Below are 24,261 nucleotides of genomic sequence, written 5' to 3' on the forward strand. Positions count from 1 at the left end.
ATCTTTTGTGGACATTCAGAATTGGGAGAGACTGACCTTTTGACACTGAAATTGAAGGCCAGAATAACAGGTTTGTAACGCTAATGAATACAACTCATGTGCCTCTCGTTCTGGTGTTGGCCTAGAATTGAGGTGTACTCATTTAAACTTTGAAAACAGGCTCTCCGTTTTTAAACTCTACTGTTTTTTAAAGGAAATGGCAGAAACCTTGGTGTTGCTTTTAATTCTGGGTTTCTCATGTAAAGTTAGAAACATCAAAGGGGCATTCTTTCACCTGTGGAACTTTGCTCGGTTAAGGGACTTGCCCCGACGCAGAAATACTGGCACACGCTTATACTTAATCAAGATTAGCTTACACTTATGCCTTACCTGCAGGGGTATAATGTCAAGCATTCAACGGGTTTCAGTACACCCAAACTTCAGTGGCCCATGTTCTAGCTAAAAGTACTCTGGACTGGCACATAACCCCCATCCTCTCTAAAGTGATGCTGGTTCTCTGGGAGGTTTAGAGTGAACTTTAAGGTTCTGCTGCTCGTGTGCAAGAAACTCAACTGTCTAAATTAAAGATTAGCTTGAAGGGCTATGGGTGTGGTATGACTGTCGTATGCTGCAAAAGATTAGGCTCCACACAGCAGGAGACGTCTCGGGCAGCTCAAGGACCAGGGCAAAGTCTAACACCGTTGCCTTTCTTTGTTTAACGGCGTATGTTTCCGCAATAGTGTTTAATAAGAACTTTAGGTCTACTCGTGGTATTATTGAGTATGTTTAAGTGACTTTAAGTAGAACTGCAATGAGAGCAATATAGTTTTGTATGGGAGAGGGAAGCCCTGTGTAACATGATTCTGCCGTTTATATTTAACCTGGAAACCGGTCAGATACACGCCCTAGCTCTTCCTAGGAAACTCGTACATTACTTTTCCTTAGATTTGGCGCACAACAGAGGGCGTGTCAGCTCCAACTGCGAGCTGTGACTGACGGCGGCGGCGTCCCCGCCGCTCCCGCGCGCCGTGCGCGAGACCTGCGGCGCTGGCCACGCCCCCCACCGCCGCTCCTCTTCCGGCTCGCCCCCAGCTCACAGCCGGAAAACACGAACCAAGAGGCATCGGGTTGTTGTAATGTGTGAAGAGCCCCACGATACTGTACAGGGTAGTAAGACACTTTTGACGGGTGCTTGACCACACCGTGTTCTCGCTGACATGCGAGGATGGCTAGATGGAAGTGGGGCACGTTATTTTAATGTCCAGCTTGTTATCCTACGCGTCTGTATACGCATATTCTGAGAAAAGACGTGTATTTTGCCGTCGGGGTATCCGATAATCTAAGGAGAAAGTAAGTCACAAAGACTGAAATTGAAATAAGGATCACTCCACTGTTCTGAATGATGGGCACGCCCCAGCCAGACTTAACGAGATTCCTGCAAAGCTGCTGCAATTCCAGTTTTACCCTCGTTTCCCTGCGTTCTTCTTCCTTACCACAATAGGTACAGTATTCGTACAAAGCAGATGGAACAGGATAAGAATTCGATGAACCACAAAACAGGGGACATCTTCCCCAAGAACTGCCACTGCAGCAAACGTAAGAACACCCCTGCCATAGTTTTTTAAAAAGAATCAAAGTGATTCAAATTAATAAAAGCAAAACTGGAGCCCTTTGTTTTAGTGTAGTCGAGACGGAGATGTGTTGGCGGGTATGTGCTTTTTGGCGTGCAAGTGATCACATGACTCCTGTCCTGGAGTCCTAGCACTGGTTGCCCATCAGGTTTTGAGTCAACTTCAAAATCTACATGACTCTGCATGGCTGGGCACCTCAGTACCTATCTGACTTATTATCACTTCTACTCCCCACCTTGTAACCTTCGTTGATCTGACTCTGGTCCTGCTCCATTTTCTAATGCCCTTACTCTACCTCCAACTGCTCGTGTTCCTTATAGATTTATTTCAGAACGTGCAATCTTTACAACTTTTATTATACCTTCTGTATAATAAAAGATGCTACTTTAAAAGGCACTATATAAAATGGAGCTTGTTATTTGTTTGCACTGCACTGTGTCAGCCCCGGTTGTTCATTACTGTACAGCTAGATGAATCTGTTGCAGACAGAAACGGCCCCACTGCACTCACACACGGGCGGACAGCAGGCACGGTCAAGGGGTACACAGGACGCCGCCCACATGGGACTGGAGCCCAGGCAGCTGCAGTTAACACCTTCTGTAACTGGGTATGAAATTCTCAGAAAGGCCTCACCATCAGCTGCATACCACCCCTGCATTCCTGGAAGAAAGATTTCCCTGCGCTGCCTGTTGACCAGGTGAACTGCTCACAAAATCGATTTACTCCCTCCAAGCTTACAAGCAGGTTTATATGGGAGACTGAAAAATAAAACTTGTCAGGAAAACAAAACTTCCCAATGGATTAGTCACAATCATAAGATTGTGATTTCACAATTTTCTAGGTGCATTTCCCAGATATTTTTTTATGCAACTGGGGTATTGCAATACATAGGTCATTAATTGTTACACATTACAAAAGGAGCTGGTTTATACCACGCTTACAAAAAAGGATTTATTATATAAAAATCTAAGTGCAGAAGATGCTCTATTAAATATTTGTTTGGAGATCTGCCCCTCAACAACAACAGGATATTAGTGTTGACAAACTGAGCCAGAGCTGCACAGTTCACAGACATTAATCCCGAAGGACCAGGCTAACCTTGTTAAATAACGCCACTTCCCCTTTAAGGAAAAGTCCAGGAGATGCCTTTTCAATGTATAAACAGCCCAAGGAAAAAAATATGCTATGAACTCAATAGGTCACAAGGCACTGCATTCACAATAAGGGTTCATTTGGTACAGCACAGGATCACACGAGATGGCAGTGAACAAACCACATTATACAGTAGATCCAAAGTGTGTGGGAGTCACGTCTCTCAGACGAGAATAAGTCTCAACTGTAGACACGCCTAGAATAGCAAATACACTTTCACACAAAACACTGTAATTCTCCCTAAACAGGTCAGACTACAGTAAAATGCACCAAAAATGTATCTACTACATGTAGATAAAAAAAAAACAATGGTCTTAGCTACACAACTCTTGAGTTGCTCTAATTACACCCAGGGAATTCCTCAATCCACCAAGACAACAGAACGTACAAGCTACTAAAATGCTGCTTGTTCATTAACACAAGAATCTAGTTTTATAAAGACGCTGATCTCTTAAGTACAAGTCAAGAATATCAGAGTAGTAGTTCATTTCATGTTGTAAGGTATTTAAACTGAACTTCGCTATTAATGAATGAGCTGCTGTATCGATTTATTTTAACACAAAAACCCTGCGCAACACAACACGGTGGGGAAACGGGATCTTTTATTGGCCTCGTAGCACTGAGCGCTCTAAACTGCAAACGAATCGAAATGGCTCAATCCGCAAACCACCTTAAAAACCGCCCCCTGCTCAGACTGAACTACGAAAAATCAAGCTGCTCTAAATGACAAGGCGAAGCCTGGGCCCAACCGGTCCTTCTGCGTTCTGCTTGTGCTCTCGCCCACCCCATTACCGAAGACAGGCACCTCAGGAAGATTAATTCCCAGCAGGACTTCAGCCGCTCCGAGTCACCGTGACGGTGAACCAGAAACAAGAGGCGATGATAATGTTTTAGGGAAAGGGGGCCATTATCTCTGCAATAATCTACTTAAAATTCCAATGAAAAAAAGAGAGACTTCATTTAAAACCCATAAATTACCGCAGAGCTCAGTGTAAATGAACCTAATACCCGTCCTCAAGTCCCTAACACAGCAAGGACCGCTCACGAGAGCTGGGCACTTTTTGCGTAGTTTCTGATTAAATCACGCGTGCCTTTTGAATAAAATATTCCAAACGAAAACGAAACACGCGCTTTTCACACCGTGAACATTGAACCTATTGCCTTTTTGAGTTTTTGACAGGGGAGGTTGCCGTGTCATTCGAGGCGGCGTCAGCGTGGAAAGCCGACAGCTTCCTGCAAAGCGCTTGGCCCTGCCGTGCAAGAGAAGAGGAGCAGTCGAGCAGCCAGGAAGTCTAAGAGAAACCAGCTGACACACAGCTTCAGCCTGGAGCCAGAGCAGGAACAGAAATGAGCGCTTTCACCTGCCTGCTCTAACAAGGCCTCTGCACTTCGCTGCACAAATCTGGTTAACCATTTCATTTGGCCCGACACTGTCGTAACCCCTTCCAGAATGAAAAATGCAAATACAGAAAAGCTTAGACTAACTGATCTAGTATGACAAAAGCGCAAGGTCATGCTGTGCGAATAGGCTGCTCTGGGCAGGACATGTCCAGACAGGACACCGTGATGATAGGAGTTAGAGCATACTTCTCGCATTTCATTTCACCAATGAGAGCCACACTTCAGAAACATTCCCACTGGAACCCCCCAGTAATCATTAACAAAACTCATCCTTCACCCACAGAATCAATCCAGCACAGCGGCATGCAAACTGTTCAAGCGTTCATAACGGCCAAATACACAAATCTGTGAATCCATACACACAATGCTGTGGCACTTGGGAGCTCAGAATAGGTTTTCCACCCTCAAAACACACCAAGTCTGGTAAATCGCTGTTGATTTCGCCATCGCTACTAACACTCAGACGTCACTTGTTTGTGTCCAAGGCGAAACCTCAGATACAGGGCGCTGGGGGAGTGGAGAGCAGAAGGACACTATGAGTCATCCCCGCTAGACAGCAGCAGGCGGGGCTAATGGAAGTACTGTATGCCTGACACACACAGAGGAGGAGATCTAGGAAAAAGCTTCAGGGCCAATGAGGCACAAGTATCTGGTAGGTTTTGTGGGGGTGCTACAGGTGCTGGTGCAAAACACTGGAGCAGTTAAGTACACCACAGGCAGCTGCCTCACTGACAAAAAGATGGCAGGAGAGATTATGAACTAGGGTTGCAGTCCATGAAATTAAGCAGACATAACTCAGCAGACTGCAGGGCCAAAATTTAGCTCTTCAATAAGTCACGACAGTGCATCGATGATGCATTTTTCACTTCACCGTTGGGCAGTACATTGAAAGCTTATGCAGTTATGGTCACTGAAGAGCTTTTATTTCGAGGGACCAAGGCTGATATGTTCGCACAAAGACCCTTTGTGTCGGGTCCAGGAGCGGTACTGCTCTGTATGGACAATTGTTCAAGCTGCAACAAATGCTTCTGGTCACAAATAGGGGGAAAAAAAAAGTGCTCATATGAAAAGCAAGCGCACACTGTCTCTTCATTCTGGAATCTCACTTGCACAGGGAAGCTTGCTAAAAAGACAATGCATGACAGATTTTCACAACAAGCACTGTTTGTTCGGACATAAAACAATTCTGCCATTTTCTCTTCTCAAGATGAAACTTGAGCACAATAAACTTATCGCTAATAACGCAAAACTTCGGGAAAGTCATTAGGCCCCCCTCATTCAGACACCAACAGCAGAGAAAGGTGTTCGATTGATTACCAGTCACCATGGGAGGAAAGGCAGATTTTCAATCAAAATAAAGTCCCGATTCTTCTCCAGTGCTCTGGATACATGCCAAAAATTAAAACAAAGAATCTCAATACAGAACTAAAGAAACTAACTCTTCAACTACAACATTACTTCCACTGCAGGACCAAGAGAAGGGAATAATACAGCAGACAACTGAACTGTGCAATTTAAACACATTTAAGACAATATTAATAACTTTTTATTGGCTAATGGATACTGGATATTAAAATAATCTGGGATAAAAGGAAAATATACCACTGGTACCACCTCTGTAGCCTGATTTTGTCTGATCTCAGACATTAAGCAAGGCTGGGCCCGGTCTGTGGTGGGATGGAAGACCACCACAGGGTATAGATCTTACCCAATGGTCCGCAAGCAGGGGTTTGATCATTAAAGGTTCCACTGCAGAAATATTAACCCTAGTGTCCTAGCTTAACTCCGCGGGGCTCGTAATTCAACTGGTGAAGCAAACTCAAGGTTCTCCACAAGATCTTCTGTGCAGTGGGGCCACTGAATGACTGCCACATGTTGCCTACATGGGTGTTTCGCTTCAGTGCAACCAGCACTCAGTGTGCCTGCGGGAATAACTTGCACCTGTTCAGAATAAAGAGCTCATCTTTTCCCTGGCACTAAAGCCCTGACGCCAGAAGGTGAGATCGGCACATAACGGGTAACTAACTCGGTGCTTCTCGTCTTCTTCTGGGTCCACAACCTTCCTTGAACACATGACCCAACGGACTTGGTCCCCCGACCGAGACTCAGCAGTACTACCCGTCACCCGATATCTCTTTGGTCCTCCTGGGTTTAAAACCAGAGGCCCCCAGGAAGGGCCTCACCGTCTTTTTCCTCCCCATCGTGAGCAAGTGTGTTCTGCAGCGCTCTGTGATCGTCCTTTCTCTCGAGCACACGGAGCCCGAGGTGGCGTGGCTGTGTGCTCTCCCACAGCAGGTGGTAAGCAAGCTTGAGTCAGACTGGGGCCAGAGAGGGCAGAACACAGCCCAGATCAGTAGAAACGCCAGGAAGGCAATCGCAATACCACAATTCTTGTGATCCAAAGGAAACCTGCTTGTGTAAGGGAAACCGTGATATCTGGTGTAATGCGTGCAGGGTTGTGGAGGAGATTAAAACCCAGGTTTTTTCAAAGATCCTCCTTGATCATCTGTATGAAACTCTAAGCAAATATCTTGGGTCCCCCCCCGCCCCGCATGGGGAACTAAAAACTCACTCAGGCACTCAATTTGTTTGGAAACTGCACCAATCACATCCAGAAAACACTGCAGGCCTGGGTGTGCGTCATGCAGCTTCACAAAACCCGAAACCTGAACCTTGCGAGAGGCTTTGCAACGCCCATTTCCTAATAAGAGGAAATGTTTTCAAAGGCCACGCCATCATTTTAGTTTCAGTTTAGATATTGACAACAGCTCAAGCTGTGTGAGACCAGGAAATAAAAGAACAGAACAATAAACCTTCAGGAAGTTAAAGGATGGGGAGTTCAGAATGTACAGGGGTTCAAAGACTGAAAATGGATATCATTCACTGCCCATCCTGTAGAAAAACAAGCAGTTGACCCTTCAAGTGAAGACACCCCCTAACAAATCAAGTCAACAAAGCAGCTCAGAATACTGTAAGCGGCTTCTAGTTTCAAAACAACATTCATGACACATCTTTAGGCTTTGATTAAATGGCCTGATCAAGGACAGTAAAGGCCTTACCGTTTTGCCTAACACAGGTTTAAATCTACCCATCAAAAATACAAAAAAGGGTTTCAGAATCTTTGCTTACAGAGCATATAACAAAAAAAAAAACTTAAAACTGAGGCAATTTTTTTTTTAAATAAGGGTTTAATAGACACCATATGAATGAACATTTTACTATAAATTGAGGTTCTATAGAGTTATTCTACAGTAATACAGTAGTGTTCTTAGTAACTTAACATTCAGCAGAACCTCAGTTTATGGTAAACTGATGATTAACAGAATATCTAAGTTTTGTAAATGCAGGTTTAATCATCTAAAGAATGACCAAAAATCCCACAAGCCTTACACCGCAGCTTTGGAACTGTGTGCAGCTCAAGACCGTTCTGGGTTAATCATGGCTTATCCACTTGAGCTTTAAGAAAGGACAATCCATGCTCAAGCAGTATTTCCAGGTCCACGTACGGAGGTCAGGTCAGGTGTTGAGAACATTAGGTTCCAGGGCTACTCCTTCTCCATGCAACGGCTCTCAGTGTTTCGACACCGAGTGTACGAGCACCTCTTTGAAACAACAAATGGTTCAGGATTCACTTTCCATCCTGCTTCTGTGTCTCAAAATCCCAGTTCCAGCTACAGGGACACAACAGTGATCAATGATTATATATTTATAAAACTCCCCAGTATTTAAATATCTTACATCCCACTACAGAGCCTGAACTACCCCTTGCAAGCTGCAAGTCTATTAACAAGCAGATTGGCTGCATCACTTGTCCAGATCTGGGCTGGCAAGCTCAGAGCCAACAGTGTGATGACTAGGAGAGCCTGCTCTCTTCACAGTGGCTCCTAAGCCCTGATCGGGGAATGCGGCACACCTTGCAGAGCAGAAAGAATATTCAGTAGGGGACTTTACGGCTCCAACATGTGCAGGCTGGTCCAGGAGACACTAGAAGGGTTAGCAGAAGGTTAGCAGAAGGTTCCTCGGGCAACATAACACAGGAAAGAACCAGCCGGAGAGGAGGATCTCAGCCTCTTTGGCCTGGAGGACTACGTCTGAAATCTAGCTTAGAATAAGGACCACACAAGGCTCATCAGACCCTAAAAGCCCCACACAAGAAATTCCAAATACAGAGCTTGTATTGTGAGGTGCACAAAGACAACGTTCAGTAAGGACAAGTTGACCTGGAGTGAGATTTTGAGTTTGTGCACAAGAGGAAAGCTTTCCGGGCTCTGCTGCAATCTCCTGTTGTGTAGCTGCAATGACCCGCGAGTCCTCCGAGCCTGGTCAGAGCCCCTAAGTCGGGAGACGTGCAGGCCAGGCAGCTGTGTTGTGGTGTAGGAGGAGCGCCGAGAAGAGGACTCCGACCCCTCCTGCCCACATGCCCACGGACGCAGGGCAAGGCCATGGCCTGACCTCTGCAGCCATGGGGGTTTCAAACTGCTGCAGAGGCCGTGCACGGAAATGCCACACAGCCCCATCCCCAGAAAATCCCTCTCCTCACAAACTGGCCGATTCCATGAACAATCTCTTTCCCTCCCCCTTCGTCTCTTTCACTAGACTTGGCAGTGCAAGGTCAGACCACAAAACGAAGTGCTGTGGCTTTAAGCCTGAGGAGCCTGCCACAGGTACAGCCAGAGAGAGAACATGCCCGCAGCTCATTTCAAACACATCCTGTTGTCTCGCAAATCATTCCGTGCTTGTGAAAAACCAGAATGACGCAGATGAACTGGGTTTCGAAAAACATGCAGCATCACTGCGCAGAACCACACCTTGTAACACTCAGAACAAAATTGAGAAAGCTCCCAACTGTGAAGAAGGTGATATTAATTACTAAGGACGCACTCATATTATATATAACTGCATGTCTGAGCATTCCACAGTCTTACCGACATACTATAAATTCCACTGAAAATTCAACCCCAGCCTGTGATCTTTTAAATCAGCTTCCGTCTTGTGCACCACAAAAGTAAAATCTTCGTTACGTGGCGAAGGGTCATACCATTTGATGCTTTCAACATTGGAACAAAAAATAAAAGATGTGCATGTAAAGTTTTAGATGAAGTTCATCTTGCCATTAGCACCAAAACAGACATTAGATATCACTGCTTCCCCCAACACAATGGCCACAGACTGGAGAGCTACCCTCTCCAAAGGGCAAAGGTAGAATCACTGTACGTAACAGTATGATCACAGGGGTCCACCAACCACCCAGTATTTAGGTACTGCCATTAGAAATGCTCAGTACACAAATGCAGAGGGTATCTTGAAGAATTCTTCTCCTTGATGTCGGCGCAAGATCCAAGTACTAGTGCTTCAAAGAGGAAGGCCTTTTACATGTGCAATGGATAAGTACTATAAATCGCTACAAAACATACCAAAAAAAACATATGCACATTTATACTTAATTACACCAAAGTGCACAGCAGTAATTCAGACAATGACACCTTGACTCTTATTGAACTGCTAGAAAGATGTACTGCAGGATTAGAACTGGCACAACCTCTCTGTCAGTGCACTTCTGTTAACAGCGTGCTACAACAAAGAAAATAATAACTCAACACCAGAGTTTCATTGTATAAATGCTCCCCGATTGCAAATCCGGTATAACACAACTGTGTGTTGAAACGATAAAGGGTTTCAAATGTTTCAAAACAGCAAGATCCTGTAAAGCTAAAGCTGATGTTTCGCACAAAGGCAAACAAAAGACATCCTCCCCGTTGAGTGCCTTATTTCATAGGGAAGATCCTCGTGTCACCTTGATTGACTCTTTTTGATTTGTTCAGCTGAGTTATCGCACTGAAAATCCTCCACATTCCCAGATCCGGCACGGAAAAGAGAAAGCTTGAGTTTTAATTACACCTTTTTCCTTTTGGAAAAGGACAAATCACAGCGTTCAGTTTTGAGTCTAGCCAATAACATTCCTCCCATCTCTCAGCTGAAGCAGATTAGCCAGGATTATGCATTCAGTCTAAATAATTTATCCGCAGCCCTCAAGGTATAATACAGTTTCCACTGCTTTCAATAATAGTCTTGTTTTAGCTTAAATAACATGGCAGGCTTTGCCTTCACACTGTTTCCATAGACAAAAAAACTCAGCTTTCAATCCTTCAAAAAACAAAACAGAATTGAGGGTTTTAAGAAACCTTACTCAGAGCTACAGTAAGAAGTTCCTCTTTCTCAGGATATGGCAGGTGCACTTATCTAGTCTTTCACAATTTCCAGCAAACTGCTGGTTTATTACTGTTTCCAGCCCAACTGCTACGAAGGTGATGTCACCCTACCACATCCAATTATATCACATGATGGCAAAAATCACAATCAGAGTGAAACACTAGGTTTGGAATAACATGAAGAGGGCAGAAAATAATCATTTAGTCATTTTGCTGTAATACATGAATTATGACTTAACTACAAAACAAAGTGGGCAGAGCTTAATCTGTTCTATACAAACACCTCTGCACAGACAAATGAATATAGAATAGTACAGTAGGTATAGAAAGTCACCACCCCCTTTCAAAATATTCACCTCTGTTGCCCTAAAGCCCCCAAAAAATGACAAATAAAACCAGACTTTTTCCAGTTTTGTTTACAAATTGTACCTTGCAACATCCAAGTGAAAAAAGCACATAAAAAATACCAAAAAAAAGTAGAATAACTGGATTGGATAAGAGAACACCCCCCTGAGTTAATACTTGTTAGAAGCACCTTTTGCTTGAATTATAGCCTTGAGTCTGTTTAGATACATCTCTACTAACTTTGCACACCTAGACAGAATTGTTCAAGCTGCATGACTATTGATGGACTGCCCTCTTCAAGTCATTCCAAAGATTTTCTGATGGGATTTAGGTCGGGTCACTGTCATGTTGGTTCACCATCTGGTTTCATCTTCCCATTTTCAACCTCCTGGCTGAAAGCTGCAGGTTTTACTTAAGAATTTACCTGTATTTTGCACCATCCATCTTCCCTTCTATCCTGATAAGTGCCCCAGTCCCAGCTGAAGAGAAACACCCCCACAACGGGATGCTTTGCTGGAGGAATGGTTTTCTTTGGATGGTAAGATGTATTGGGTTTTCACCAGATGCACCGTTTTGCATTCCAGCCAAAAAGTTCAATTTTGGTCTCATCTGACAACAGCATCTTTAAGGTGCTTTTTAGCAAAACATAAAACGAGACTTGATGAGGCTTTTTTCTTGCCACCCTCCCATACAGGCTAGATTTGTGGAGCACTTGTAATATTGTCACGTGCACACAATGGCCAGTCTTTGCCATAAAGGCCTGTAGCTCATTCAAAGTTGCCATCGGCCTCTTGGTAGATTCTCTGATCAGTCTCCTTCTTGCTTGGTCAGATTGGAGGGACGGCTTGACCTAGGCAAGGTCTGGGTGGTGCCATACACCTTCCACTTCTTGACTGAGCTCCATGGGAGCTCCATGGGATACTTAAATCTTTTCATACCCATCTTCTGACTTGTGCCTTTCCACAACTCGAAGTTCTTTTAAAAGCACCTTTCCACCCATAATGGATTATTTGCTTTGAAATGCACTTACAAGCAGTGGAATTAAAATTAGTTAAATTTTAATTAATTAAAATCACAGCAATTGATCACAGGTGGGAGCCAATTAGTTTGTTGTGTGATCTGGAAGGTGATTGGCTATACTTGAGCAAGTTTACAAACGCAATTGTAAGGGTGATGTTCACTTATCCAAATAAGGTATTTTAAGGTTGTAATATTAATTTTCAGAATTTTATTTTCACTTGGCTAATGAGGGTCACTGTGCGTAAATAAATGAACAAGCCTAATTTAATTGGTTTTTATTTTCAGCGTGTCATACAACAAAAGGTACAAATTCTGAAAGGGGGTGGTGACTTTCTATACCCACTGTAAATATATACCAAGGCCACCAAGCCCCTTCCTGTACTAAGTTTTTAGACTATAGCCTTTTTTAGATAAAACATGCAGCTCGTTGTACAAAGGCTCAATGTATTTACTTGTACAAGAGCCCTGAAAAACATTTGAGCGTTCTGAAGTGAATCTCTGACTCCTCCCTCTACAGCAGGGGTCAAAAACCTATGGCAGGCAGGCAAAGGGATTTTTAACAGAACAGCATGTGCAATAAAAGCCTTATAAACCACGAAGAAACAAAGTTTAAAAAATGATATTATCCATACTTGACTATTCTGTGATACCCTATAACACGTTACCCAATAAAAGCTCCTTGGCATAGAAAAAACGATTCACTTGGTTTATTTACTGCATAGATTTTAGCAGGGCTAGCCTATGTTTTCACAATCCGTGCAGTTTGTAACATTTTTCACACTTGAGGGTAAAGTCGGACATTTTAGACAAAATGGCGGTCACAAAACAAAGCTAAATGTTTGCTTATTTCAGCCATTTCGGAGAGATGAATATGAATTGGTTCAACATAAAGACAATTTGTACTCAATGTTGTACACTGATAAAAAATGGGCTGCAAAACTAATGTTTCTAGTCAACATCACCACGCATGCAAATGAACTCAAACCCCATCTGCAAGGTGCAGATCTGACTGTTCCAGACCTTTTTGAAACGTGCCGGGCATTTCTTGCCAAACTTATCATTTTTCCTCAGGACACTGGCATGTCACCTTTCCACTTTTCCCCAACACCTTTCAGAATATCGCACCGTCCGTGTAGATGAGTGTACAATCGAAACCTGATATCAGAATTTTGTCAGATTTCAGGATCGCCAACACTTTGTCCCAATTTTTTCTTTTTCAATGAAACCTGACAGTTCTGATTCCACAGACATGGGTTTTTCAGCAACGCAAGCTAAATGGCAAGATGGGCAAATCCACGTATTAATTTTGGCTATTATTATATTTTGATATATTTCATTAATCAAAAAGCACATAGTGCTTTCATCTTTGCAATGGGTCTCCCAACACAATGCCTGGAATAAAAAGCCCTATTTAAATGCATTTAATTCATTGACTTTTTCTGAAGTATAATGGTATTCTCATATTAATGGCTCCATGGCAGAAACCCTCACATGTAAACAGAATAGGAGCATTAAGGCAGGAAAAAAAATTCAAGTCACATACCTTCACTGACTTTATGGAAGATATAGTATCATTCACTACTAGTTCTAATTTGTAATGGCAACTAACTGTAATTGCCAAGCATTTCACTTAAGGTTCCATTCGTATCAACAAATATTGAAACAGGAACTGGGAGACAGAAGGCCCTGAAGACAGTACAAAAGGGGAGTTACCCTGTCAGAGGTCTTATACACTGTACACTGCAGTTTGTAGCTGTGGGTCATGATACAGCAGATAAGTGATCACTAATGGGGTAGCAGCATGGAGCACTGGTTATAAAAACTACAACCCAAAATAGAAGAATAAAATGACACCTGGTCTGATGCATAAAACATCTTGACCGATCTGTATTGAATTTCATCCCCCATGTCTACAGAAGAAGCACCAACAAACTTACTGGTAATTAGTATAGATAAACACTACTGACTGCCCAAAAGGGCCTCTAGAAGCATAATAAATAACAACGCAAGTGCACTTCAGATCACAATTACAGCCATTTATTGCTATTTATGCTGCTGTACTGAGATTTTACAGGTAGGTCTGAAGACCCGTTTCCAATTTGCAGGCCAAACCCAAACTTTGACTCAAATCAAATCAGTGTGTTCATGATCCTCAGAATATTTTTTCTACCTTTCCTTCTGTATGGCTACAATACACAAGGGCCACACAATACAACTCCAAACACTGCAACAATAGTTGATCCCAGCACCAACACCAATACTCTCTGTACAAGTTTTAACCAAAAGACTACAAAATAAAACCAGAACGCAGCACTTAACAAGCAATAAGGATTCAACAGCGTCCACAGCTTTGCTTCATGTTGCCTCTTGCATCCCACGGACCTGAGCAGAGGGGAGCTCCCAGTAAACAATTAAACCTCTTTCCCAAGCTTAACCACATCTGAGAACAAGTTCAACTACTTGTGTGCCAGACATTTACATTCCTTTACTATTAACAATATACAGTTTATCTTGGGTCACACATGGAATGTGCAGGGCAGGCTTATCGGTAGGGACAGAGATTTTAGCAACTGGAAATTCTTCATTTTCACTGGGAATAATGCAAATAATAATTGCCGATTCCAAAATGCAGCGCTAGTCAGAAACAAACATAAAAATCAAGGAAACTGGGCTTCAATTTACAGTATAGGTAGCCCAATCTATGCATCACAGTGGCACAGTGGTTGGCATTGCTGCATGTAGCGCCTTAGGTCCTGGGTTCAATTCCAGACTTGTGGTGCTCTCCGAACTTGTACGTTCTCCCCATGTTCATGTGGGTTTCCTCCCTCAGTGCAAAGACATACTGGCAGGTTTTGGGCTTCAGGAAAGACTGGCCTCGGTGCGAGTGTGTTTGTCTGGTACTGTGTGTGCCCTGCGATGGACTAGTGTCCAGCCCAGGGCGTAGTCTGTCTGTGCCCACTGCTTGCCAGGATAGGCTCTGGCTCCCCTGTGACCCTGAAGTGGATGAAGAGGTTAGAAAGTGGATGGATGGACAGACAAATCTGCACTGACTCAAAACTAAGCTACAGCCCTCTCTCAAAAACCACTATAGGCTAAATGAGTTCTCAAGGTGGATAATTTGCATTCTTATGAAGTAACTCAACAACTACAAAGACTGAAGACATTGAGGGCACACCACATTTTAACAGAACTTACATTTTCAAACACTTCTTGATCTGTGGATCTTCATACAGGCCCAAACCAAATTGTCTGGGCCATGTACATATCCCTAATCCTACCGCAAACAAAAAAAAAACCCTCAGTTCAGCTGGACCAAGTGAATCCATTATTCACTCTGTGCACAAACACATATGAAAAGAACTCAAGAGAAATTCCGCTGGGTCAAAAAGAAAACACTTTAATGTCCATCTATCAGAGTCTGTGTCAACTGAAACAAACTGAAATTTAAACAATGTCAGATGTGTCAAAGTACAATCGAAACTGTGACACTTCTGTATACTCAGAGGTTAAAACAAAGAACAGGATCGCTCAGTGTAAAAAAAAAAACTTCAAGAAATGCTTCTCTAGGTTTAATAAACAATCATTAAAAACAGATATTAATAAAAGATTTACGATGAGCTTAAGCACACAACCACGGAGCCTAGAAATGTCAAATTCACACCATTCTTTTGCATCCTTTTCATTATTCTATAATTCATTGCACATTTTTCCTATATATTGAATATGCATTATACAAAACCAAGCTGGAAATGCACTGGGGTTAGAAAATCATCGTTTGGTTGAAAAAACCCGACCCGTCTAGAGATTCAGACTCATCTAGCTCCTATTTTATTCATTAGGAAACTTCCAAGCCATAAACTGCCTTTAATATTTGAACAGCTTCATCCATAGTTTTAAACTCATTGAAAGCAGCAAAGCGCTACATCGCCAATTACTTCAGCAAATAAAAAAAAAGAATTAACATTTGATGGTAAACAACTAAGCCTATACCATGAGAAAGGAAAAGTTTTTGTATTTCAAATAGGAAGAAAAACATTTAGACACATCTCCAGCTGTTTTAAATCCTATACGGTATTCCTTTACCCTTTTCTAGAAAAATAAGTATTCATGCCAAATTGGATGAGGGCGTTCTATCAAAAGTAGAAAAATACATTTTAAAAACTAGTTCTCTCACCCACGCACTGACTAAAAGGATTACAGTAACCCTCCCGCCAAAACACACCTTATCTCCACACTGCACCTGAATTCCACTAAAACAGACAGGACTTCCAGGCCAGGGGACCACTGGAGAACAATCTGTTCCCTCACAATAGGAATATGTCAAATGCCAAGCTACTCACTTAGAAAGCAGTCAGCGCTCCTCTTTCAACATCTGGGCTAATGTGATTTCTATACAGTGCATAAAATATTGAAGTCATTCCCTTGAATATTTAATTGCGTTTGACAAGGAGATTTCTCTCGACTTCATACCAAGAACAACAACAAGAACCGATTGCCATGCATCATAAAATAGATTTTTAATGCAAACGGAGAAAGGTTCTTCTTCAGAAAAGAAGCCGACCCTGCGACAGCTCTAACATTAAACGTAGCCGTCTTGAGCTCAACCTATAATTTGTTTGTTCTGTGCCCCCTGAAGCAAGACAGCGCTTGCCATTTCAAGCAGTACTACCCAACAGCATTTCTGTTCCCGGCACAAGCCCATTTCGAAATGACTGCCGCCACAGCCCTTTCCATGAGCTATATTTTCCACTAACTGCACTTTCAATTATGTTTTCAATTCCTTCTGTACTGCGCAAACCGGAAGGTTGCAAGTTGACTGAATGCTGCGTCACTGACCATGAGCCCCTCTTCAAGTGGGCCTGCCCCAAGAGACATGGTTTCATCCTCCAAAAGCACACGATCCCTGAATCAAGGCGGTGTGGTGGCTCTATGGCTAAGGATCTGCGCCTGTGGCTGGAAGGTTGCCAGTTCGTATCCCACGGCCGGCAGAGGAATCCTACTCTGCTGGGCCCCTGAGCAAGGCCCTTAACTCCAACTGCTCCAGGGGCGCCGTATAAATGGCTGACCCCGCGCACTGACCCCACGCTTCTCTCCCTGTCTGTGTGTCTCATAGAGAGCAAGCTGGGGTATGCGAAAAGACAAATTCCTAATACAAGAAATAGTATATGGCCAATAAAGTGATCTCTCTTAATGAGGACATTTTCATGCTATTATTGATCTCGGGCAGGAAGGGGGCATCCTGAAGAACTCTTTCAACCCAGGAACACATGCCCCCACTATTGGCATTTCACCACTGCAAAACCACCCAGAATTTAATAGCCTCACTTCTCATATCCTGGACATTTTTGCAAGTTTCGCCCCAGAAAAAGCAGTTTCAACTACGTCTAAAGAGGATGGTTTATGCTACTAAACATTTTGTGTGCATGCTTCTGATTGGATTGAGGGATGTCTGCACAGTGATGGTATTTCCAGCCTCAGTAGTCTATTTTCCATGAACTACACACACTTTCATTCCAGCTCTACTGATGTCCCTCAGTTTAGTTTGATTCAGTTCCCACTGAAGGACACAAAAAAAAAAAAACATGCACACCATGCAACATAGATTTTTATTTACAAAAACAACTGCTCGTGTTTTGTTCTTCTTACGGTTCTGATGGTGTTAGATGACCAACACAGTAGACCTTATTCCTTTATAATCCACAATTTTGATCACAAACAAGTTGTGTTTTATCACCAAGAGCGTTTACGAAATGCATATCAAATCCAAAATTTCAACAGACTGCACTGAAAATGAACAGGAAAAAAAAAGTCACTTCAATCAGTAAGAATTACCAGATGTGTTTCAAATCATTAACTCAAGTTATACAGGTTAAGCTCTTGAAAGAAACAGAGTCAACAAGGCAAAAACAGCAGGAGGCAAGAAAACAAATGGCTTATAAACTGGCAGGGAGAAGACGTCACAGCAGAATATCTTCAAATAAACAAAGGATAACTTGTATGTTTCAGACCAGGCAGACAAGTGCCAAGCCTACAAGACTACAATGTGAAAATCACCCATGGAGGATAAATATAATCCATATTACTTTTTAAATCGCAGCAATAAAAAACACTTGCAAATCCTGGTTTAAAGTTAAATAATGTTCAATAAACATCATAATATGCAATTATGAAACTGTAACAAGAAAACAAATTTCCACTTGAAAGCCTAACTGCTCTTAAAGTAGTCAGATGGTGGATAAGTGTTTCCTGTTTTTCCTGCAGAACTCCACGCCGTGCCTGGCAGAGAGGCCTTCAGGCACACTCGAATGCTGAACATCCCATGGCCGCAATCAGCATAACTTAACTTCCACCGATTCCATAAAGGTGATGACTTCAGCCTGGTGCAGCAGCCACAAAGAAGGGTGCCGCCCGTGCACACTTCAGAGAGACGGAGCAGGGAACCGAATGATGACTCACGATAAGGTACACCCGTCAGACCTGTTCAGATTTACTCCGAGCAGCTCGACTGTCTGCTGGGTCAGCCCCGATCACACGGGGCCTACCGAAGGCGGATACTGAATTGGTATCTGTGTTCCTCTTCGGGGGCGGAACCTGTGAAGGTCTCCATCACGCAGAGACGGGGGAGCTCCCTGCCAGCGCTGTCGCCCCAGGGCGGCGCATTCGCTTCCAAGGCAACATTAAAATCAATGTATAAAACATTTCCCAAACACGAGCCACAGCAGCCAAGGTTACGGATACACAAAAACTACTTTCAACAAGCATGTCTCACTAAATTATGCCCGTGAGGGGTGTTTTCTGCACACCCTTACCACCTGGCACAGAAAGTGAAAGCACCATGTTCTGCACACCGTAAGAGAATCAATATTAGCATAGAAGATAACTTGCTGGCTTTTAAGTTTAGAAATGAAATCAGAGTAAGCAAAGAGTAACACTGTTACAATGGTAAGAGGGGTTTAGTCAGGACCAAGCCCAGAACTGGACGCAGGCTTCAAACAGCACAGCCGGACTGTCCAGTGGTCAGCAAAGCTGAGAGACAGCCCAGAGCTGTCCAGAGCACAGTATGGCCTGACTGTCCAGTGATCTTTAACACAGAGACAGCCCAGAGCTGTCTAGGGCACTGACTGGTCTGCCTGTCCAGCAGTCAGTAACACACAGTCCAGAGCTGTCTAGGGCACTGACTGGTCTGCCTGTCCAGTGGTCAGTAACACAGACAGTCCAGAGCACAGCATGGCCTGACTGTCCAGTGATCAGTAACACAGAGACAGTCCAGAGCTGTCTAGATCACCCTCCAACCCTCTGAGACAATGCAGGATGCCAAAAATGAGTACCACAGTTACTGATATTTAAAAAGAAAGAGTAAACAGGTTTGTACCTTGTTAAACATACTGAGAATTTTGCTGGGGGGGTGTCTGGTTGAGGTGTATCCCTTAAAGTGTTCACCACTGCTACGGGACTGTCTTTCAAGTGTGGTACAGGCTGCTTGTTTTAGCACAGCACACGTAGAACACCACTAAGAAGAGCTCCAGGTTAAATGGCAGGCAGTTCCCAGTGGGCGAAAGCAATTCAAGTCAGCATCAGTGGGACCCAGCCTCATGTTATGACATTTCCACAAAAAAAAAAACTTACTCGGTAGACCTCTACCCTTAATGGGCCGCTTGCATTTGAGAAACCTGCCCAGAACGGGGACTACCATGCAATCCCTTTCCAAAAGAACTCAAGAACTAACAACAACATAAAAGAAAACATAACTGCTGCGCCACTCGGTATGAAAACCCAGTCTACATCCTGAGGTTCGAGATGTGTCCTGCGTCAGCATGCAGGCTGCAAACGAGCAAGCGGGAGGGAGGGGGTGGGGTATTCGTCGCGGAACTAACCTCTGCGTGTTCAACTGTCTCTTGCTTTGTTTACATCTTGATCCTGTTTTATGGACACAAAAGCCGCACAGCCAAACGCCTCTATCGCTTCCGCAAAACGACGACAGCTGAAGCGTCGCGATTCCCGTTCGTCATCCCTCTGTTCGGGCTACACGTGATGAAATACATGTCGATACTGCACTCTGTCGCGTACAGTGTACGAGGCGCAGTCGGTGCGGCCAGGAGCGCCAGGTGCGGGAGAAGCCATGAAGAATCCCACAATGCCACCCGGAGCCGCGTGCCTTTGTCCGCGCGAGCCGCTCGGGGACCGGGCGCCTTTTGTTTGCTTTTATGGAGCAGACCTTCCCGTCACAGAAGCCGACCCTGAAGGGGTTAATACCGAGCTGGCGGTGGAGGAAGGGGGTCGAACTAAAATGTTGTCTGTCGCCTGAACCGTCACACACACACACACTGCCATAATTTAAGACCGGGCGGACGTAGCTCCGTTTCTTCCCGCTGCCGAGCGGTTTTGTCCCAGATCCTTCAGCAAAGTAGGATGGAGATAAAAAATTAGCAACCTGCCCGCCTGGGTCTTGAATGTGACTCGCTGTGCGATACTGACGGACGAGCTTGTGCCTGGGGAGGGCCTGCCTCCAGATTCACTTTCGCAGTGAGCGAGTTTTCATGGCGATTTATCGCTTCTCTTTAGGGCAGATTAACCGCAAGGCGTTATTATTTAAAAAAATGGGGGGGGGGGGGGGGAGAGAGAAACACTGATCTCTGAAAAAAATAAAGCAAGTATTATTCCCGATTCAGAATTTCAAAACAAAAGGGGACATTTTGAACCAAGAAGCAATCCCGCTGTACTTTACGAACCACGGTTTCACAAGCGAAAGAAGGAAATATTCAATTGTAACACCTATTCAGGCTGCTTCTACATACCCGTGTTAGCCTAATCCGCCGACTGCCGTTCAACTATAATGCCCCCACACAGGCATTTAACTTGAAATAATAAAAAAACAACAACAACAAGTGCACACACGCCAGTGCAGCGAAACGTGCCCCCTTCCTTAAGAACACACAACACTCCCTTACCATCCAACAACATAACATCTGTGACTGACCGCCGTTTTAAAAACACAACACGACCACCCCAGCTGGTACAACCACAGCGGAGCGTCTGCGGTCTGAACACTTCAAAAAACCAACACAAAAACGCACATTAAAAAAAAAAACCAAGCAGGACGAAGAGAGTGGTGTCGAGCACTGCCTTACACAGGCAATACCTATTCTGTCACACCGAGCCCAGCGCACTCGGCCCCTCCATCTTTATTAATATCAATGCAATGTCTTCCATCGCACCGCTTTTTAACTTTTCTCGCTCTACAAAGAGACGTCAAACTCGGCCCAAGTGCTCGGTGCCCGTGTGTTAGCCCGGGTAACGTTATCATGTTTTTTTTTTTTTAAAAGATGAACCCTCCGGGGCATTCAGCGCGCTTGACTTGGGAGGACACGGTTTCCCAGTACTGCCCAGCTCTCGGCGAAGAAAGTCCGCCCCCCCCTTCCTCCTCTCTGCCATCCCGGCCAGCGAGCCCGCACTTCTTTAAAACAAGGAGGCGGAAAAAAAAATCAAAACGGGAAACCCAACTTACCTCCCGCGTTTCTCGCGCAGTACAAGAAAACAGCGAATTTTATCAAGAACATATCGATTAGGCTCATTGTGAGAACATGAGCTTTTATTGTTCCGATCCCACAGCTCTTAAAGGCGCAGTCGCCCCAGCGGTGATGGCAGCTCCCTCTCTCTCTCTCTCTCTCTCCCTCGCTCTACTCCGCGGCCTGACGTCATCAGCAGGCAGGGCCTGGCCCCACCCCCGCTCTCAGGTTACAGCACCCAGGACTCCGCGCGCAGGCTGACAGGCAGTGTCCCCGCAGATTTAAAGGGCCAGCGCACCTTTATCTTCCCGGACCAATCCGAGCGGCTTTTGCAATCAGCTTTCACCGATTCCCGTGTCGTTACGTTCACGTTATGCCGTTGTTTGCGTTCCCTTCTTTGGTCCACCCCTCCCCCCTTTTTTGTTTTCCTCGGACGTCGTTTATGAATGTAAAATGTAAAAAGTATTGCTGTTGTTGTTTTGTATGACAAAGTAAAGCAAAGCCGGATAGAGTCAATGCGAAGTTACGTATAAATCCATCTGTCCGATTTTCTAACCGCTTCTTCCAATTCAGGGTGGCGGGCGATTGATAGAGACACACAGCACAGACGTTCAACATTAACTACGCTGGTTCAAATGAAGAAAATTGAATCTGATATTTAAAAGTCTGTTAATTCAGGAGAATTAATTGGAAAGCAGGAAAGGAAAAGGTGTGACTTACTGCTTGTCATAATTGACATTTATTATGATTTACAGTTAATGCAACGATTTACAGTTTATCTTTTAAGGAACTTGAGGCAATTCATACAGATGTAGCTAGCAATGCGAGTTGAATGCGTGATTTTGTACACCTTGCATTAAACAGAGGAGTGACTCAAAATCATAAAATATACAGGCTTATTAATTTGCTAATTGCATTTTGTGAAGACACGAAATACATACTTACAGGATGTTTACACTGTTACTTGTGTCTATATTATCCGTAAACGCTTGATATTTACTTAGTTCTTGCTATTTTATTTTTGGTGTCGAATTTCGAGGCGTTGGAAACGTGAACCCAACACATCACATCACACCACTTATCCAGTTCAGTCACTGTGGCCCAGAGCCTATCCCAGGAAGCACTGGGCACAAGACAGGATAGATAGATAAGACTTCATTGATCCCAAAGAGAAAGTGAAGTGTGATACACCTTGGAGGGGACACCTGACCAGTCCATCGCAGGGCACGTACAGATACAGACAGACCCACTCACAGACACGTGCTCACACCAGGGCCAAATTCCCCAAAGACAATCAACATACCAGTATGTCTTTGGACTGTGGGTGGTAACTCATTAGAAAAAAAAAGGAAGAGAACATGCAAACTCCACACATAGCATACCTGGACTTCTTCAAAATCCACCGTGACAGGAACCAGAGGACACAAGTAGGAACTCATTCCAAAATGAAACCAGGAGCCACTTCTTTACACAGAGGGTTATGGGAGAATGGAACAAGCTACACAACTGCATGGCTGAAGCCAGAACCAGCCCTTTGGGATGGAGGTTATAAAGATGTAAACATGATTGGGAGGAGGAATGGAATAAAGGTTCTTTATTGTCACAGTTATTGTTCATATTGTGGTGGTGTTTCTAGGGCACTTGGGACCAAAATATGTGACAGTGGACACACCAGCACTGCTCGGGGCTTAAGAGCAACAATATTACTGAACAAGAGTAGGTCTAGGCAAAGGCATGTCATTCCAACTGTTTCTGTATATATCAGTTTGTACGTATTCTTATAAGAAATCTGAGAGCAAATACATATTGAGGTGGTAACTTGTACACACTTGTGAGAGTATATTTACAACTTGCAAATACTTGTCTTTCTTATTTTATTTTACCCCAGCCTTGAAAAGCTTAAACAAGCAAACTCATCTCTTCTGTCTATTCAATTACCACACTGTATCCAGACATTTGTGTCTGTGACACAGCCTACTTATCTGCTCAGCGATTAACAAAGAGCTGTCATGACAGACGTTAATCTCGTAAATAAAGACAGAGTACTGACTGTGACAATCACATGGAAAGATGTGTACGTTTACAAATAGCATATGTCCAGCAGAGTGAACAGCACTGAGTTCAGTACAGAGGGAGATGTAAGCTATTGCCTCACTTATAATAAGCTGAAAACAAAGAAAAGCATCGAAATTTGAGTTCAGAACTAGCGACGTCGAAAATCAATTGTGTTAAAACATCAACTTGAAAAATGCCAGCACCAGAAAACCTGGTCCCATTCTGTTCAGCCTGCGCCACATAGCGGCCGGACATTGAACTGCAAGGCAGTCAACTCTGAAAAAAGAGGTTAGAGGGGAGGCAAACTCGGTGTTTCACCGATTTTCAAAATAGCTTAAATAATATTATAAACGCCAAAATTTAAAATAAGATAGCGAGGAAAGTGAATCTTAACAGTCACAAGATGGATTGTAAAGAATGGTAACCCATGCTAGTTTCAGATTTTTACATACTTATTTTTATTAGAACATAACTGATTAAAAACATCCTGTTCAACATCTCATGCATTTCGTTTCCGGGTATTTCCGATAGGGAGGTTTTGGAGAAATTCGTGGACAGGCCTTTTTTTTTTTGTCCTAGCAATCTTTTATAGTGCTTTTCACAGTGCAGCGCGATTAAGAGAGTTCTAGGAAGGGGACCTTAGCCGGGAGTCGCACCTGGATGAGTGCTACTGTACGCGGGCTCTTCCCGCTCGCTACTGTCTGCTGGGAACGCGATGTCAGCGATTTGTTTTTGTTTCCATATGTATTAATACAGTGTTTAACACAAAGAAAGTAGGATACACACACTTTGGATTCTGTTGGGGTCCCATGTCCTGTCTAAATTTAACAATGGTCAACAATTTGCAAAATGTAGTCCTATCATTACAAGGAGCACCTAATATATTTGGGAGACCGATTTGAAACACACAGAAAACGGCGTTCTCCTTTTTATTCTCCTCGACCTAAGCGAAAGAACAAAGAA

The 24,261-nt window shown here is 43.7% G+C and overlaps 1 protein-coding gene across 2 annotated transcripts in view; it reads right to left on the reverse strand.

Annotated features, from left to right (window-relative positions):
* Positions 1 to 21,411, reverse strand: part of adam10a (ADAM metallopeptidase domain 10a) — a 95,319-nt gene extending 73,908 nt beyond the window's left edge. Inside the window, exon 1 of one of the 2 annotated variants that reach the window (XM_006628724.3) lies at positions 21,243 to 21,411. In XM_006628724.3, coding sequence (XP_006628787.3) covers positions 21,243 to 21,309 — 67 coding nt within the window. In that variant the 5' untranslated portion in view covers positions 21,310 to 21,411. Of the gene's footprint in view, positions 1 to 19,611; positions 19,735 to 21,242 lie in introns of those variants that run through there. The other variant, XM_069190531.1, reaches the window with a different exon arrangement.
* Positions 21,412 to 24,261: the final 2,850 nt, after the last annotated feature.

This window comes from Lepisosteus oculatus, chromosome 5, assembly GCF_040954835.1.
Source record: "Lepisosteus oculatus isolate fLepOcu1 chromosome 5, fLepOcu1.hap2, whole genome shotgun sequence".
In the NCBI taxonomy this organism is placed as follows: Eukaryota; Metazoa; Chordata; class Actinopteri; order Semionotiformes; family Lepisosteidae; genus Lepisosteus; species Lepisosteus oculatus.